Genomic DNA, 18,494 nt, shown 5'->3' on the forward strand with positions numbered 1-18,494 from the left:
GAATGATAGTTTAGTAAAGATGAAACCGTACCCCTCAGGAATGTAATCTTTACATTTTATAATTCATTGAATGTTTTTTACCAGTACAATCCTCATTCTTAGCTAGAGACTATATGGGAATAAGTGTGCTTGTCAGCAAACTGGTTTTATTCCCTGTAATTTCACTATATGAAAATGTTATTGCTCAAATTCTTTATACTTTTGCCGGTGTAGTAATTACATACATATGAATATGAAGTAGTCTGCAACAATCTAGGTTATGGTTATTTGTTTTCTTTCACAGTTAACCATATGATGCCAACAAAATATATACAGTACAAGTCAAAGGTTTGGACACCTACTCATTCAAGTGCTTATATTTTTACTATTTTTCACATTGTAGAATAATAAAGACTTCAAAGCTGTCATCAAGGGTAGCTACTTTGAAGAAACCAAAATATAATTTTGATTTGTTTAGCACTTCATTTTTACTACATAATTCCATAAGTGTTATTTCATAGTTTGGATGTCTTTACTATTATTCTAGAATGTTCAAAAATATTAAAAATAAAGATATACCCTTGAATAAGTAGGGGTGTCCAAACCTTTACAGTGTTTTATACGTTTGTATACTTATGTTGTTTTCTGACTGGATACTTATTTAATCTTACCCATGAATCAATACAATAACATATATTTTAAAAAGCCTTTTTACATCAGCAGTTGACACAGTAGAAATTGCTACTGTAGGAGGCGCCCTTACCCAGGTTTAGGCTAGTTTGAGTAGTTTCTTAATAGTTGAGTAAATAACAATTTACATTTAGGCAACATTCATTTTACTTAAGTACTCATTTTCAGTGGCTACCCATTACTGAGTATGGATTATTGATATCATATTTATGATCAAAACCAATTAAAATTCAATGAAGATATGGTGACAGATACTCCAAAAATGTTGGTTGTCAGTTTCTGAAGAGTTAATGTAGGTGGAAGGTCAAAAGAAATTGAAAGATAAGCTCGAGTTACTGGAAACTGAAAACATCCACTCGCAACCGCCCACTGATGAGTGATCACACAAGCGCCACACAAACTGAAAATAACATTTTGACTGTTTGGATATATTGTCAACCTAATATAAACCCCCAAAATTGTACACTCTTATGTGCAATAAATCTGATAGCACAGGTGTATAGTTATTTTTTTATTGAAGAGCATGACAGATGTGCTGTCTTATAATGTAAGCTCAATGTCAATGATGAAAGCACATACATCCTTGGCCATACCATATGCATTAATATATACAATACATACAATATATTTAAACAAAAAAGAAAAACAGACTATGGTGAACCAGGTAGGGGGCTTGAAGAGCAGTGGTATGGTGACCAGACGTCCCCGTTTTCTAGGGACAGTCCCCGTTTTAATGGCCTGTCCCTGGCTGGAGCTGTCCCCAGAAATGTCCCCATTTTCAGCTGTGAGTTGAAAACAGACCGCAAAGTGAAAAAATATTTTACGTGGCAAAAAAGACCAGGCAGCAGAGCCTACCGGTTGGTGTCTCAATCCTGTTGAGTTTGTTTTGGCCAACAGAGGGGGCTGCTCGTTATAGCATCTTCAGTCACACTTCTACTAATTACTTGCTTGCGCTAGTTTTAGAGAAAACTGCCAGAAACTAGCAAGTGTCAAGTGAATCCACAGCATCACCACAAAGGTTTTTTCAAGTCAGGTTTCTATCGTTTGAGATACTAGTTTGTGAAATTATAATGTCACAGGGTATTAAATAGATGATCTGTTCTATAAGCAGTGCATAATTTGTAAATTGGAAGGTGCCGGAACACTTTTGTGCATGGGAAGGGTTGGGGTTCCAGGTGGCTCTGAGGTACTGGAATGCATGAGAAAAATAAAGAAAAGGTCTAATCGCAATCCCAGCATGCTGGCAGAGTGTCAGAAGAAGCTGTTTGTCTATGGTGCTGTAAATGGACTCCGCACCAAACCAGTTTACGTCATATGTAAAACATTTGTGTCCTTTAGCAATCCTTGACCTTACATATGGGATTGGATTGAATTTGGTCAGGGGTGGCCAAACCGTTTAGAAAGAGCAGTCCTGATATAGTGGAGGTATGTAGAGAGCCGCGAGTTGAAGTGCACATCAGATTAATCTGAGAAAATCCATGTTTGCATTCCGCACTGGAGATGGGGATGGTGTTGACCGCCACTAACAGTTCTTTTAGTCCCTCGGAAATGTCTACACCATTGGTTTCTCTTTACATCCTGTAGGCGCATATGAATGTGCATGGACTGTCAAGGCCAAACCACTGTCAGAGTGATTGAATATCTGTTTCCCCATACAGTATTCCTGTGTCCTTGGGCCAGTATTGCATGTAAAGTACCTTCAGCTCCTTTATGAACTGGCTGTATCCTGTCATGTCTACCTCAAGTCCTCCTTCCGAGGACATTCTGGCCTCCATGCTCCTTGCTAAGCTCTTGCTAAAGAATTACTTTTGATTAAGGACTTTGTCGCCAGGTCGCCCTTTGAGTTTGACACCTTGGAAGCAGTTTTCCTGAATCCCTCTCTGGCTCAGTTCAGTGTGTTGGCCTGGCTGCTCTGCCACTGCATAGAAAACCCTCACTTTCCTGCAAAAGTAATGATTGTACAGTCTGAAATTGAAGGGACAATTCAGATAGTGCTTGAAGTGCATCACACATTAGACCTAGATTGTTAACAAAAGCATGCGAGGATATGAAAATGGCAAGGCCATTATATCTCTGACGAGTAATTCTGTCATGCGAGGCATCTGCAGATGCTGCTGTGAAGTGCTTGTGAAGGGCAGGGTCATTTCTCCACAAAGCCTCTGCAGTTCTAAGACTCAGGTCACCCATCTCGTGTCTAATATTCTGCCAATTCTGCATAGATAAGGTCTAACGTATCTGCAAATTCAAAGTCAATTAGTATTTTAAAATGGTTTATAGCCCCCATCTCATTCATTACATTACATTGCAAGTTCAAGTCTGAGTACTGAGCAATGCCAAACAGTTATGTTAGGAAAGACGTTCTTGAGTCTTGTTGCTACACCACTTGTGCGTCCCTGGATGACAGACACACTATCGCATGTTACTCCAATAAGGTTTCTGGAGACAATGTCTTACAACTACCAGTGCAGATTACAAATTACAGACAATTCCCAGAGAAGATAAAACATTGAGTTCTACAAGATCCACGTTTGCAGGTATGTTCATATCTTCAAGCTAAAATCTGATGTATACAATCAAGGCACTTTTCTTATTTAAGCTAGTAGCCTCATCCAACATTAGGCTGATTTTTTTTCAAATAGTTTTCACTTCATTTCGAAAACAATATGTTGCTATATGTTTGAGCAAGCAACATTGGAATGGATAATTATCCACATGTCAACCCCATTTAACTCCTGACAGTCAATTTCTTGCTCAAAGCCAAGAGGGGCCTGTGGCGTTTGCCTCCTTGTATGCTGTTCAGAAGACTCTGCCTCTGGTGCTTATGTTTTCATTTTGAGCATTAACGATAACTTAAGATGTCCTCTTCAGCTTTTTCAACAATGCTTGCTGCCGACAAATGTACCTTTTTTTGTTTTCTTGTGATATCTGAGGCAGTGGACGTTACTGTACATTCCACCCATTATTTTGCCAGTTTCATCCCTCCGGTCTTCTCCGGACCCAAGCTCCTTTCCTTTTTGCATTTTTCACAGCCCAGCAAGCCAGGGGTTATATATTTACTTGTTCTTGTACTAAGCCTCTGTGCAAATTTCAGTTGCTTCAACAATTTTGTTAATTGATGTACAGTGAGGGAAAAAAAGATATGATCCCCTGCATATTTTGTATGTTTGCCCACTGACAAAGAAATGATCAGTCTATAATTTTAATGGTAGGTTTATTTGAACCGTGAGAGACAGAATAACAACAAAAAACGCATGTCCATACCATACCATCTTCCGCTTATCCGGGGCCGGGTCGCGGGGGCAGCAGTCTAAGCAGGGATGCCCAGACTTCCCTCTCCCCAGACACTTCCTCCAGCTCTTATGGGGGGACACCGAGGCGTTCCCAGGCCAGCCGGGAGACATAGTCCCTCCAGCGTGTCCTAGGTCTTCCCCGGGGTCTCCTCCCGGTGGGACGGGACCGGAACACCTTCCCAGGAAGGCGTTCCGGAGGCATCCGAAACAGATGCCCAAGCCACCTCAGCTGACCCCTCTCGATGTGGAGGAGCAGCGGCTCTACTCTGAGCTCCTCCCGGGTGACCGAGCTTCTCACCCTATCTCTAAGGGATCGCCCAGCCACCCTGCAGAGAAAGCTCATTTCGGCCGCCTGTATCTGGGATCTTGTCCTTTCGGTCATGACCCAAAGCTCATGACCATAGGTGAGAGTAGGAACGTAGATTGACCGGTAAATCGAGAGCTTCGCCTTGCGGCTCAGCTCTTTCTTCACCACGACAGACCGATACATCAACCGCATTACTGCAGAAGCTGCACCGATCCGTCTGTCAATCTCCCAGAGCTGGTCCATAGAGCTGGTCCAGTGTTCCATGGCCTGGACGAAAACCACACTGTTCCTCCTGAATCCGAGGTTCTACTATCGGCCGTATTCTCCTCTCCAGAACCCTGGCATAGACTTTCCCGGGGAGGCTGAGAAGTGTGATCCCCCTATAGTTGGAACACACCCTCCGGTCCCCCTTCTTAAAAAGAGGGACCACCACCCCGGTCTGCCATCCCAGAGGCACTGTCCCCGACTGCCACGCGATGTTGCACAGGCGTGTCAGCCAAGACAGCCCCACAACATCCAGAGACTTGAGGTACTCAGGGCGGATCTCATCCACCCCCGGTGCCTTGCCACCGAGGAGTTTCTTAACCACCTCTGTGACTTCAGCCCGGGTGATGGACGAGTCCACCTCTGAGCCCTCCTCCTCTGCTTCCTCAATGGAAGACGTGACGGCGGGATTGAGGAGATCCTCGAAGTACTCCTTCCATCGCCCGACGACATCCCCAGTTGAGGTCAACAGCTGCCCACCTCTACTGTAAACAGCATTGGTAGGGCACTGTTTCCCTCTCCTGAGGCGCCGGATGGTTTGCCAGAATCTCTTCGAGGCCAGCCGATAGTCCTTCTCCATGGCCTCATCGAACTCCTCCCAGGCCCGAGTTTTTGCCTCCACAACCACCCGGGCTGCAGTCCGCTTGGCCTGTCGGTACCCGTCAGCTGCCTCAGGAGTCCCACAAGCCAACCAGGCCTGATAGGACTCCTTCTTCAGCTTGACGGCATCCCTTACTTCCGGTGTCCACCACCGGGTTCGGGGATTGCCGCCTCGACAGGCACCGGAGACCTTACGGCCACAGCTCCGAGCGGCCGCTTCGAAGGCCACAGCTCCGAGCGGTCGAAGCTCTGCCGGAGGTGGGAGTTAAAGATCTCTCTGACAGGAGACTCTGCCAGACGTTCCCAGCAGACCCTTACAGTACGCTTGGGCCTGCCGAGTCGGTCCAGCTTCCTCCCCCGCCATCGGATCCAACTCACAACCAGGTGGTGATTAGTTGACAGCTCCGCCCCTCTCTTCACCCGAGTGTCCAAGACATACGGCCGCAGGTCAGATGAAACGACAACAAAGTCGATCATCGACCTGCGGCCTAGGGTGTCCTGGTGCCACGTGCACTGATGGACACCCTTATGCTTGAACATGGTGTTCGTTATGGACAAACTGTGACTAGCACAGAAGTCCAAGCACTGAACACCGCTCGGGTTCAGATCAGGGGGGCCGTTCCTCCCAATCACGCCCCTCCAGGTGTCACTGTCGTTGCCCACGTGGGCGTTGAAGTCCCCCAGTAGAACGATAGAGTCCCCAGTCGGAGCACTTTCCAGCACCCCTCCCAGAGACTCCAAGAAGGTCGGATACTCTGCACTGCCGTTCGGCCCGTAGGCACAAACAACAGTGAGAGACCTATCCCCAACCCGTAGGCGCAGGGAAACGACCCTCTCGTTCACCGGGGTAAACTCCAACACATGGCGGCAGAGCTGGGGAGCTATAAGCAAACCCACACCAGCCCGCCGCCTCTCACCATGGGCAACTCCAGAGTGGTGAAGAGTCCATCCTCTCTCAAGGAGTGTGGTTCCGGAGCCCAAGCCGTGCGTAGAGGTGATCCCGACTACCTCTAGTCGGAACCTCTCAACCTCACGCACGATCTCAGGCTCCTTCCCCGCCAGCGAGGTGACGTTCCACGTCCCTAGAGCTAGTTTCCGTGTCCAGGGATCGGGTTGTCTAGGCCCCCGCCTTCGACTGCCACCCGATCCTCTCTGCACCGGCCCCTTATGGTCCCTCCTTTGGGTGGTGAGCCCACGGGAGGGCGGCCCCATGTCGCTCGTTCGGGCTGGGCCCGGTCGGGCCCCATGGGGAAAGGCCCGGCCACCAGGCGCTCGCAAACGAGCCCCAACCCCGGGCCTGGCTCCAGGGTGGGGCCCCGGCTTCGCCATGCCGGGCGACGTCACAGGACACAAAATCTTTTTCATCATTAAGGGGTTTTTGAACCGCTCTTAGTCTGACCCGTCGCGTAGGACCTGTTTGCCTTGGGAGACCCTACCAGGGGCATATAGCCCCAGACAACATAGCTCCTAGGGTCACTCGGGTACTCAAACCCCTCCACCACGTTAAGGTGGCAGTTCAAGGAGGGGAATAAACGCATGTCAAACATGTTAATAATTGAATTTCATTTTAATGAGTGAAATAAGTATTTGGCCCCTCTGCAAAACATGACTTAGTACTTGGTGGCAAAACCCTTGTTGGCAATCACAGAGGTCAGACGTTTCTTGTAGTTGGCCACCAGGTTTTATCCCACTCCTCTTTGCAGATCTTCTCCAAGTCATTAAGGTTTTGAAGCTGACGTTTGGCAACTCGAACCTTCAGCTCCCTCCAGATTTTTTATGGGATTAAGGTCTGGAGACTGGCTAGGCCACTCCAGGACCTTAATGTGCTTCTGCTTGAGCCACCCCTTTGTTGCCTTGGCCATGTGTTTTGGGTCATTGTCATGCTGGAATATCCATCCACGACCCATTTTCAATGCCCTGGCTGAGGGAAGGAGGTTCTCACCCAAGATTTGACGGTACATGGCCCCATCCATCGTCCCTTGACGTGGTGAAGTTGTCCTGTCCCCTTAGCAGAAACACCCCCCCAAATAATTATGTTTCCACCTCCATGTTTGACTGTGAGGATGGTGTTCTTGGGGTCATAGGCAGCATTCTTCCTCCTCCAAACACGGCGAGTTGAGTTGATGCCAAAGAGCAACATTTTGGTCTCATCTGACCACAACACTTTCACCCAGTTCTCCTATGAATCATTCAGATGTTCATTGGCAAACTTGCACGTGTGCTTTCTTGAGCAGGGGGACCTTGCGAGCGCTGCAGGATTTCAGTCCTTCATGGCGTATTGTGTTACCAATTGTTTTCTTGGTGACTATGGTCCCAGCTGCCTTGAGATTATTGACAAGATCCTTCTGTGTAGTTCTGGGCTGATTCCTCACTACAGACTGAGGGAGATTGACAGTTTATTTGTGTTTCTTCCATTTGCAAATAATCACATCAACTGTTCACCAAGCTGCTTGGCGATGGTCTTGTAGCCCATTCCAGCCTTGTCTAGGTCTACAAATCTTGTCCCTGACATCTTTGGACAGCTCTTTGGTCTAGGCCAAGGTGGAGAGTTTGGAATCTGATTGATTGCTTCTGTGGACCCTTTAAGAGGGTGCTCTTAATTTCAGCTCGTTACCTGTATAAAAGACACCTGGGAGCCAGAAATCTTTCGGATTAAGAGAGGATCAAATACGTATTTCACTCATTAAAATGCAAATCAATTTATAACATTTTTGACATTCGTTTTTCTGGATCTTTTTGTTTTTATTCTGTCTCTCACTGTTCAAATAAACCTACCATTATTGATAGAAATTATAGACTGATCATTTCTTTGTCATTGGTGAAACGTACAAAATCAGAGAATACAAACTCTAAGGCCGCTTCTACTGCTGTTGGTGATTTTAATAGAGCAGATATGAGGAAAATTTTACCAAAATACCACCAGCACATTAACATTCCTACCTGGGGTGATCAGACTCCAGACCACACTGAAATTCACCAATACGGAACAGATACAAACCCCTCCCCTGTCCTGCATAAGGAAAGCAGACTACTCTTCAATGTTGCTCCTCCCATCATTTAGACAACACCTAAAACAGGAAAAGACTGTTTCTCAGACAGTTCAACTTTGGAGTGAGTTATCAATTACTGCCCTACATGACTGCTTTGGAACAAAGAGGATTGGCAGATGTTCTGTGATGCAGTCAATGGGAACATTGATGAATGCACACTCTGTCTCGGGATATATCTCCAAATGCATCAATAATGTCATCCCAAGGGTCAATAAGGAATTTCCCCAACCAAAAGCCCTGGGTAAATGGTAATATCCGTGCTAAGCTCAGAGCATGGTCCTCCGCCTATAGTTCTGGGGACCTGGAGGCTTGGAGGAGATCCCGATATGATTTACTGAAGGCTATCAGGGATGGGAAAAGACAATACAGGGATAATTTGGAGTCTAACTACCACAGCTCTGACCCCAGACGCATGTGGGGAGGACTGCAACACATCACAGAATACAAGGGGAGAAATAGAAATTATGCTTGTCCCGCCGCCTCACTCCCTGACAAGCTCAACACCTTGTATGTGCGGTTTGAGGCGACCAACACAATTCCTTCTGTGAGGCTTGCTGAGGACCAGGACGACTACACTCTGTCCCTAACCACAGCTGACGTGAGGAGAGTTTTTAAAAAAGTGAACCCTCGGAATTCACCAAGGCCAGATGGCATTCCAGGCTGTGTCCTCAGGGGGTGTGCTGACCAACTAGCAGAGGTTTTCATCTCCATATTCAACCTCTCCCTGACTCTGTCTGTAGTCCCCTCCTGCTTCAAACAGACCACCATCGTCCCTGTACCGAAGAAACCTTCCATCACCAGCTTTAACGACTACCGCCCTGTAGCACTGACCTCCATCATCATGAAAAAGGAAACACATACGTGAAGATGCTGTTTGTGGACTATAGCATTCAACACCATTGTGCCCACTAAGCTTATTCCTAAGCTCAGGACCCAGGGATTTAACACCTCCCTCTGCAGTTGGATCCTGGACATCCTGACGGGCAGACCCCAGGTGGTGAGAATGGGCAACCTCACCTCCTCTGCACTGACTCTGAGCACAGGAGCCCCACAGGGCTGTATACTCAGTCCCCTCCTGTACTCCCTGTTCACACACGACTGCATGGCCACACACACCTCCAACATCATCCTCAAATTCACTGATGACATCACCATCCTGGGTCTCATCTCCAACAACGATGACACTGCTTACAGAGAGGAGGTAAGAAACCTGGCTACATCGTGCCAGACAACAACCTCTCTCTCAACGTCTGTAAGACTAAAGAGATGATCGTGGACTTCAGGAAGCAACAGAGGCAGGATCACGCCCCCATACACATCAATGGAGCTGAAGTTGAGAGAGTCACCGATTTTCTCTGTGTGTTCATCAAAGATGACCTCACTTGGTCCAGACAAGCGAACTCAGCAGTGAAAACTGTCCAAAAACGACTATACTTCCTGTGGAGACTCAAGAAATGTGGCATCTCTGTAAAAACTCTCACCAACTTCTTCTGGTGCACCACTGAAAATAGTACAAAGACAACGTATCAAATGTTGAAACTGAGATATGTCATTGCTTTTGGAAAAATACATCCCCATTTTGAGTTTGATGCCAGCAACATGTTTCAAAAAAGCGGCATGTTTACCACTGTGTTGCATCACCTCTTCTTTAAGCAATACTCTGCAAGCTTTTGTGAACTGAGGAGACCAATTGGTGTAGTTTTCCCATTCTTCCTTCAATTGGTGTAGTTTTCCCATTCTACCTTCATATAGGATTTCAGCTGCTCAACAGTTCGGGTCCTCCTTTGTCAAATTTTTTTGTTTCATAATGCGCCAAATATTTTCAATGGGTGACAGGTCTGGACTGCAGGCAGGTCAGTTTACTGTATCACTCTTTTACTACTAAGCCATGCTGTTGTAATACATTCAGAATGTGGAATGGTTGAAATAAGCAAGGCCTTCCCAGAAAAATACATTGTCCGGATGGCAGCATATGTTGCTCCAAAACCTGTATATAATGATCAGCATTGATGGTGCCTTTACAGATGTACACAGAAGTCACCCAGGCCATGTGCACTAATGCACCCCCATACCATCACGCTGATAAGTAAAAAACTGGATGGTCCCTCTCCTCTTTAGTCCGGAAGACGCAGCATCCAAGACTAACAAATATAGTTTCAAATAATGATTCTTCAGACCAAAGGACAGTTTTGCACATATTAAATTAGATTTGGCCCAGAGAAGGTGGCAGCAGTTCTGGATCTTTTTTAAATATGATCTCTTCAGCCTTGTCCCTTGCATACAGAGAGATAATTCTCCGGATTCTATTAATCTTTTAGTGATATTACAGTTAAGCCCAAAAGTATTCATGCCCATGACATGTTTAGCTATATACATTCTTTATTGGACCAATAGTTTTCTTCTGGCTGAAAATGACATAAGCAAGTGACAAAACATGGTAAGACATTGTGCTGGAGACACAAATTAATTTCTGTTTTTAACAATGACTTGCAGTTGACTATTTACTGACTAGAGAACTACTGATGTTCAGCTGTTCAGCTCAATTTGTCTCTCATGATGGAAATTACAAGACCATTGTAAATGGTATAAAACATTTGCAACAATTTCAAGGGGTAAGGGGTAAGTATAATGTTGGATAGTTTTGTTATTCATTTGTATCTCCAGTACAATGTCTTACTGTGTTTTGTCACATGTTTATGTCATTTCCAGCCAGAAGAAACCTATTGGTCAAATACAAATTCATTATCGCTCAAAATCTGGAATGGGTATGATTACTTTTGGGCTCAACTGTATGTACCGTAGGGTGAAGAGACCCCCAAACTATTTGCATTTTACAAACCCGAATCCAAAAAAGTTGGGACACTGTACAAATTGTGAGTAAAAAAGGAATGGAATAATTTACAAATCTCAAACTTATATTTAATTCACAATAGAATATAGATAACATATCGAATGTTGAAAGTGAGACATTTTGTAATGTCATGCGAAATATTGGCTTATTTTGGATTGCATGAGAGCTACACATTCCAATAAAGTTGGGACAGGTAGCAATAAGAGGCCGGAAATGTTAAATGTACAGATAAGGAACAGCTGGAGGACCAATTTGCAACTTATTATGTCAATTGGCAACATGATTGGGTATAAAAAGAGCCTCTCAGAGTGGCAGTGTCTCTCAGAAGTCAAGATGGGCAGAGGATCACCAATTCGCCCAATGCTGCGGCGATAAATAGTGGAGCAATATCAGAAAGGAGTTTCTCAGAGAGAATTTGCAAAGAGTTTGAAGTTTTCATCATCTACAGTGCATAATATCATCCAAAGATTCAGAAAATCTGGAACAATCTCTGTGCGTAAGGGTCAAGGCTGAAAAACCATACTGGATGCCTGTGATCTTCGGGCACTCAGACGGCACTGCATCACATACAGGAATGATACTGTAATGGAAATCATAACATGGGCTCAGGAATACTTCCAGAAAACATTGTCGGTGAACACAATCCACCGTGCCATTTGCCGTTGCCGGCTAAAACTCAGTAGGTCAAAAAAGAAGCCGTATCTAAACTGGATCCAGGAGCGCAGGCGTTTTCTCTGGGCCAAGGATCATTTAAAATGGACTGTGGCAAAGTGGAAAAGTGTTCTGTGGTCAGACAAATCAAAATTTGAAGTTCATTTTGGAAAATTGGGACGCCATGTCATCCGGACTAAAGAGGACAAGGACAACCCAAGTTGTTATCAGTGCTTAGTTCATAAGCCTGCATCTCTGATGGTATGGGCTTGCATGAGTGCATGTGGCATGGGCAGCCTACACATCTGGAAAGGCACCATCAATGCTGACAGTTATATCCAAGTTCTAGAACAACATATGCTCCCATCCAGACGTCGTCTCTTTCAGGGAAGAACTTGCATTTTCCAACATGACAATGCCAGACCACATACTGCATCAATTTCAATGTCATGGCTGCATAGAAGAAGGATCCGGGTACTGAAATGGCCAGCCTGCAGTCCAGATCTTTCACCCATAGAAAACATTTGGCGCATCATGAAGAGGAAGGTGCGACAAAGAAGACCTAAGACAGTTGAGCAACAAGAAGCCCGTATTAGACAAGAATGGGACAACATTCTTATTCATAAACTTGAGCAACTTGTCTCCTCAGAGATTGTTGTCCTGGCACGTTCTCCAATCTTTAGAGAAACTCTGCAGGTTCTGTTAGAATGGCCATTGGGTTCTTGATCATCTCCTTGACAAAGGTGTGGTTACTTAATTTCTTCTGGCCTGGTTACTAAGCATTTTTCTAACCTTCCCCAGACCTATGCCTCAATACGCTTCTATTTCCCTGGACTTCATGGGTTGGTTTCTGCTTTTTTTAAGACCTCATGTTCTAGAATGGATGATCAAAGCACACAGGATTAATCTGAGCTCAATTTGGAGTCTCATGGCAAATAGTCTAAATAATTGTGTATGAGATATTTAATCTATTCATTTTCAATAAATGTACAAAAACGTGTTTTTGTTTAGTCATTGAGGTGTTGTATGTAGACAGATGGCAAATATGTATTTAAGCAATGATTAAATCAAATCTAGAATACAACAGCATAAGCACTGTCAACAGCTTTCCTGAAAGCACTGTATAAAACATGCATCTTTGCAGATGAAAAACTGATTTGGATTCTGCTTATCTTATCTATACCCAGATAAGATGTGGTACACTTATGAAAATGCTTAAACCTGCATTTTGGTGACAAACAAATCTGGTGTGGAAACGCTGAATGTGTTGTTGAAGCAGACATGTTTTATTTTGTAAAGGTTTACAGATGCTTATGGGGAGACAAACATGTTCGTATCAAATCTACCAACGTCTCGGCCATCAATTATCTTCTGTTATTGGTCTGCTTTTAATCAAAGAATTTGGACCCTTAAAACATTTGTTTATCCTAAAGGCAAGATCACACTCTTCTATGAAAGTGGCTGTGCATTTCACAGTGGCTGTTAAATGTATAGGCCGCTATAATTATGCTTGGGGGTAGCTACAGAATATTGCATAAGTATTCAACCACAAATTACTTTGGTACATTTTGTAGTGATGTAATCCAGAACAAAAAACTGATTTTAATTTGGATTTTCTGGTCAAAATAATATATATATATTTTTTTATTAACTACAAATAATAATTTAAAAGTCATAAAAAGCCATTTAAAAGTTGTGCGTAGGTATTTACGCCAGAGGCAAACCGTAACTGTTGGAGCTAGTGTCACGGCTGAGAGGCAGGACACAAGGCACAGAGCTAGGGGACATCCTTTTTAAACAGAAAAACAACAAAGGGAGAATACAACCATGAACTGAAGTGCAGCAAACCACACACTGGAGTTTAAAAAATACAGAAGACGCATGCCCATCAGTGTGGTATGGGCTTGCATGAGTATGTGTGCAGCCTACACATCTGGAAAGGCACCATCAACGCTGACAGTTATATCCAAGTTCTAAAACAACATATGCGCCCATCCAGACGTTGTCTCTTTCAGGGAAGACCTTGCATTTTCCAACATGACAATGCCAGACCACATACTGCATCAATTACAATGTCATGGCTGCATAGAAGAAGGATCAGGGTATTGAAATGGCCAGCCTGCAGTCCAGATCTTTCACCCATAAAAAACATTTGGCGCATCATAAAGAGGAAGGTGCGACAAAGAAGACCTAAGACAGTTCAGCAACTAGAAGCCTGTATTAGACAAGAATGGGACCACATTCCTATTCATAAACTTGAGCAATTTATCTCCTCAGTCCCCAGACGTTTGCAGTCTGTTATAAAAAGAAGAGGGGATGCCACACAATGGTAAACATGGCCTTGTCCCAACTTTTTGGAGATGTGTTGATGCCATGAAATTTAAAATTAACATATTTTTCCCTTAAAGTGATACATTTTCTCAGTTTAAACCAGAGCACATGAGCGGAGTGGAGCGGTGAGAATCTCAGCTCATCGCTCACGGAACTGTTCACCCCTCCGCTCCCCCGCTCAAAGCCACATCAGGCCACTCCGCTCATTATCGCTCTGCACTCAACGCATTTGCTTCGAGCTCCACTCAAATCGCCCCCCGCTCGCTCCAAAAAAGGAAAAGAATCTACATGTAGATTTCACTTTTAGCTCAGACCACAACCCTTTTAAAAAATGCTACATCCAGCTCTCTTTTTCTCTCCTATGTTATTGTTGGGCCTTTGCGTACAGTGAAGAAACCTTTGAATTCCTCAACTCGCTCTATTAAATACAAACTCACGGACGACACAAATTAAATAAAACGAACCATTAGGCCTACTTGAATGACAAAATGAATTTGTTTGAATATTACACTATATTTAATTTAAACTTTGTTACAAGTTAAGTATTCAATTTGCTAACCTTTTGCTGTCTTCCCAGCGTGTTCACGTAGCACACTTTCGTGTTTTCGAGAGATTTTTCAGATTCCAAAATGAATCTTTACTTACAAAAACGATGTCTCCACATTCGTTTTCTTGTACCACATTATCATTGTTAGTTCGTTTTATTTTAATACTACACCTGTATGACTTGTCATTTTCTTTTTTAAAGTACTTTTTGAACTCCATTATGTCTACTGTCTGTTGTACTATGTGTTGATGACACAGATGGATTCTGGGTCAGGCTCGACTGAGCATGCTTAGACTTGCGTTTGAGCGGAGCGAAATTGGAGCGGGAAATAGGCCGCTCGCTCTGTCCTTTTAAAAATGGCGCTCTGTTCAAAATCCTCCCGCTCCCCGCTTGCTCCCGCTCAACTCCGCTCACATGCTCTGGTTTAAACATTTGATATGTCATCTATGTTTTATTCGGAATAAAACATTGAAATTTTAAACTTCCACATCATTGCATTCTGTTTTTATTCACAATTGTACAGTATCCCAACTTTTTTGGAATCGGGTTTGTAGATGCAGATTATGGAACCAGATAAGTATCCAGATTATGGCACTATTATCCACAAAACCATGCATGGCGACCAAGGAACTTCCAAAGCAAGTCTTTGAGAGTTCTGGGAAAACGTCAAGTCAGGGTTGGCCCATGAAAAATATCCTAAACTAAAAAGATATCCCCAGAGCACAGTTAAATCCTTTATAAAGTGTCATAAAATGGCAAATCCATGACTCTCTGGTCAGATGAGACCAAAGTTTTCCGTTTCACTTAAACTAAATCATTGGATAAGTTACCTTCTGGGACACCACCACCCTCAGTTGTTCCTCAGGTTTCATTTGGAATAAAATTACAGGTCCCCCTGTTTTGCTTTCCCTCTCTTTTTGTGCTAAATAAAGCTCTTGTTCCAATAAGATGCCAGAGGTCACGGCTGGCATCTTATTGTAATAGTTTACCTGCACAATTGTATTGTATTAGCAGGGAAATGCCAGCAGAATATTGCACCCACCTGTGTCTGTCCCTCCCATATTTGTGATGTGAGGTTCAGAGTGAACTTCGAGAAAAGTTGTCTTGACTCCATCTCAGCAGGTTTTGGGCCATGTTGTACCCAGAAGGAATTATTTTTGTCTTACCCTAGCCCAGTTTTGGTTTTAGGTATAGAACACTTTCACAATTGTCTGCTTGTAATAATGGCATGATGATAGCTCTAATTCCCAAAAGCAACTGTGTAGGTGTCTGGTTTAGGGCTTGGTGTTGGCCATGCCAATGAACCCATCTCGCCACATTAATCTGAAGCTCCAGGTTTCCTCATCATGCCTCTGGGCACTTGCTGTGTAGTGTTGTGATTTAAATCTTGCAGGGTCATCAACACAAAGGGCATTGGGGACCACAGGAAGGAAAATTAATCTGTGTCAAAAACATTGCACCACATAAATTACCTGGAGCTCCTTGAGATTTTCCTATAGCTTCTTCGTTAATTTCAGCTTTCTGGTAGAGGGCAGCAGGGTTCATATAATATTTTAAAAAGTTAGTTGAAGCTATTTATTGTTTCCTCTATCCTAACCAGCCCTTGTCCCTGCTAAAAAGAAGCAGTCCTATAGCATGATGCTGCCACTACCATTCTTATGGTGGTTCTCACAAGTATTCACTACTCATGGATTTTTACCACATTTTATTAAGTAACAACAACAAAAAATCATGACCCCAAACATACAGCCAAAGCAACACTAGAATGCCTTAAAAAAGTAAAATGTCCTGGATTGGCCCAGATCTCAAGTGGCCGGGCAAGGGTCTAGGAGCAAGCCTAGTTTTGACCTTAGCTACTTTTTACCTCCTGTATACACATTCCTCCTTAACCATACATTTTCACATTTGTTTTGACAGAAATGGGTTGGACCTATCTATATCTTCAGTGAGCTGGAACCATTGGGGAAAAACCCACCTGCACAAATGATGACTGAGAAGCAGCTAAATGTCCTCGGGCTGTCCAGGCTGAGTGTGGTGGAAGACAGTGGCCACAATACCAGTACGGACCAGGACACATGTCACTCAGCCGGACACATCTCTATCGATACAGTGATGGTGTCTGGGGAGGAGGGACCGGTTTCAGGGAGCTCTTGGGAGACATACAGGAACAGGCACGCTGGGGGAAGCTTCTCCTCATATACTGGAAGCAGCAGAGGAGGAATGGACAGTGGGGCCAAGGGCTCTGCTGGTTCTGGGGAAGATGAGGAAGTCCGCTTATCTGGGCAGAGGGAAAGTCGGGAATCAATAGAACTGCCTGAGTGGCAGCTACAGGTACAAGCCTGTAACTATGGACCAGAGCAGATTTCATTGGACTCTGAGGACGGCTATCCTCCCATGGGGCTTGATCTGGACAGTGTAGACACCATTGACAGTGGTGTGTTTGTGGAATCTGACTGTAGCAGTCCAGTGAACTCTAACTATGATTCTGAGGAACAGAAAAACTCTTTACTGAATGGGGTAGACATCTTCCGCTCTAACTATGTCAAACAATGGGTAACTGATGACACTGTGCAAGGGGAAGCAACCAGCTCATGACAGTGCAGGGCGTTTTACTGACAAATCATTTTGCAAATCTGTACCTTTCCTTACTACATGGTACAGAAATAAATTGAGTATGAATGATTTCTTCCTATAAGATAATCATAATTATGTCAATTAACATGTTTTTCTAGACTACAGTTCCAGATCTCAGCCTTCATGAAATTCATGTTTCCTACAGCTTATTTTCTCATACAATTTCCAGGTACAATTTGTTGTGCATTTCCTATTGATCTGTTAATCCAGTTAAGAAGTGAACATGTCCAATAACATGTAGAATCTAGTAATTATTTTTAAAAAATGTATGGGGTCAATGGGCATGTATTGCTCTTTTAAAGCTGTTGAGTTGATTTTACATTTACTATGGCTTGTTTCATTACTATGTTTATAAACCATGTTTATAATTTTTTAAGTTAATGTTTTCTACAAAATTGGTCTGTCTAAAATATTCTCCATTCACACTTTTGTTGCCAGTCTGTCTATCAGTTTGCATTGACTTCTAGTCTCCTGATAAATGCTTTAGAAGCTTGCAGTTCTATCTCCCCAACCTAAACCCCCTGGACTCGCTAATGCTATTCTGGTCTTTTCTGATAAGGGATGAGGAGAAGACAAATCATGTCATTGTTTTAAATTCATTCTTGTAAATGTTAGAGGTAGGACTCTACACACTGCACGTTAATGCAGCTGTGGGCTTTGTGCACTCTATTTGCAAAGACAACCACAATGCTGGACAAGATTTAGCCTTCTGAGAGAGGCAACCAGGTTTTCGCCCCAATATATCCTGCTATTGGATAAAGTATATAATTAGGGCCCCAGGTCCAGTGGAAGCCAAATAGCCACATATGACAGCAAAGATCCACCACCATATATTACAGTAGTCATAGGTCTTTTTTTTTTACCCTGAAGAAGATAGATTGATCTGTCGAAAAATATTAAATTATTGCATCTGAGCATACCAGTGTACGTCTTTCTTATACATTACATTTGTTTTACTCCACCAGCCAGCACCTTTTTTAAACAGGTGTGCGTTTTCACTACCTTGAAAATCATGGGTTCTCTGCTCACAGATTCTCATTTCAAAGCTACACTGCAGGCACAATTATGAGGCAAATTTTATTCTGTAAGAGCCAAATAGGGACTAGTTCATCTGAAATAATAATTTAGTTTAAAAACAGTTAAAATGGTAAAAAATGTATTAAAAAAAAACTATTTCATGAAAACTCATAAGAAATGTATTGGTTTAAAATGCATGATTTAGTAATGTTTAGGTCTGATACTATTTCAGTATTTTTAGCTTCCAGTCAGATAGCACTACGTCATAGTGTAATTGATTGGA

General features: G+C 43.5%; 1 protein-coding gene across 1 annotated transcript in view; it reads left to right on the top strand.

The window, feature by feature from the left end:
* LOC105013397 (interleukin-21 receptor) overlaps positions 1-18,108 on the top strand; it is a 31,970-nt gene extending 13,862 nt beyond the window's left edge. Inside the window, exon 9 of the mRNA XM_010874903.3 lies at positions 16,478-18,108. Within this exon, the coding sequence (XP_010873205.2) occupies positions 16,478-17,155 (678 nt within the window). The 3' untranslated portion in view covers positions 17,156-18,108. The remainder of the gene's footprint in view (positions 1-16,477) is intronic.
* The last annotated feature ends 386 nt before the right edge of the window (positions 18,109-18,494 follow it).

The sequence above is a fragment of the Esox lucius genome, chromosome 11, assembly GCF_011004845.1.
Source record: "Esox lucius isolate fEsoLuc1 chromosome 11, fEsoLuc1.pri, whole genome shotgun sequence".
NCBI lineage: Eukaryota > Metazoa > Chordata > Actinopteri > Esociformes > Esocidae > Esox > Esox lucius.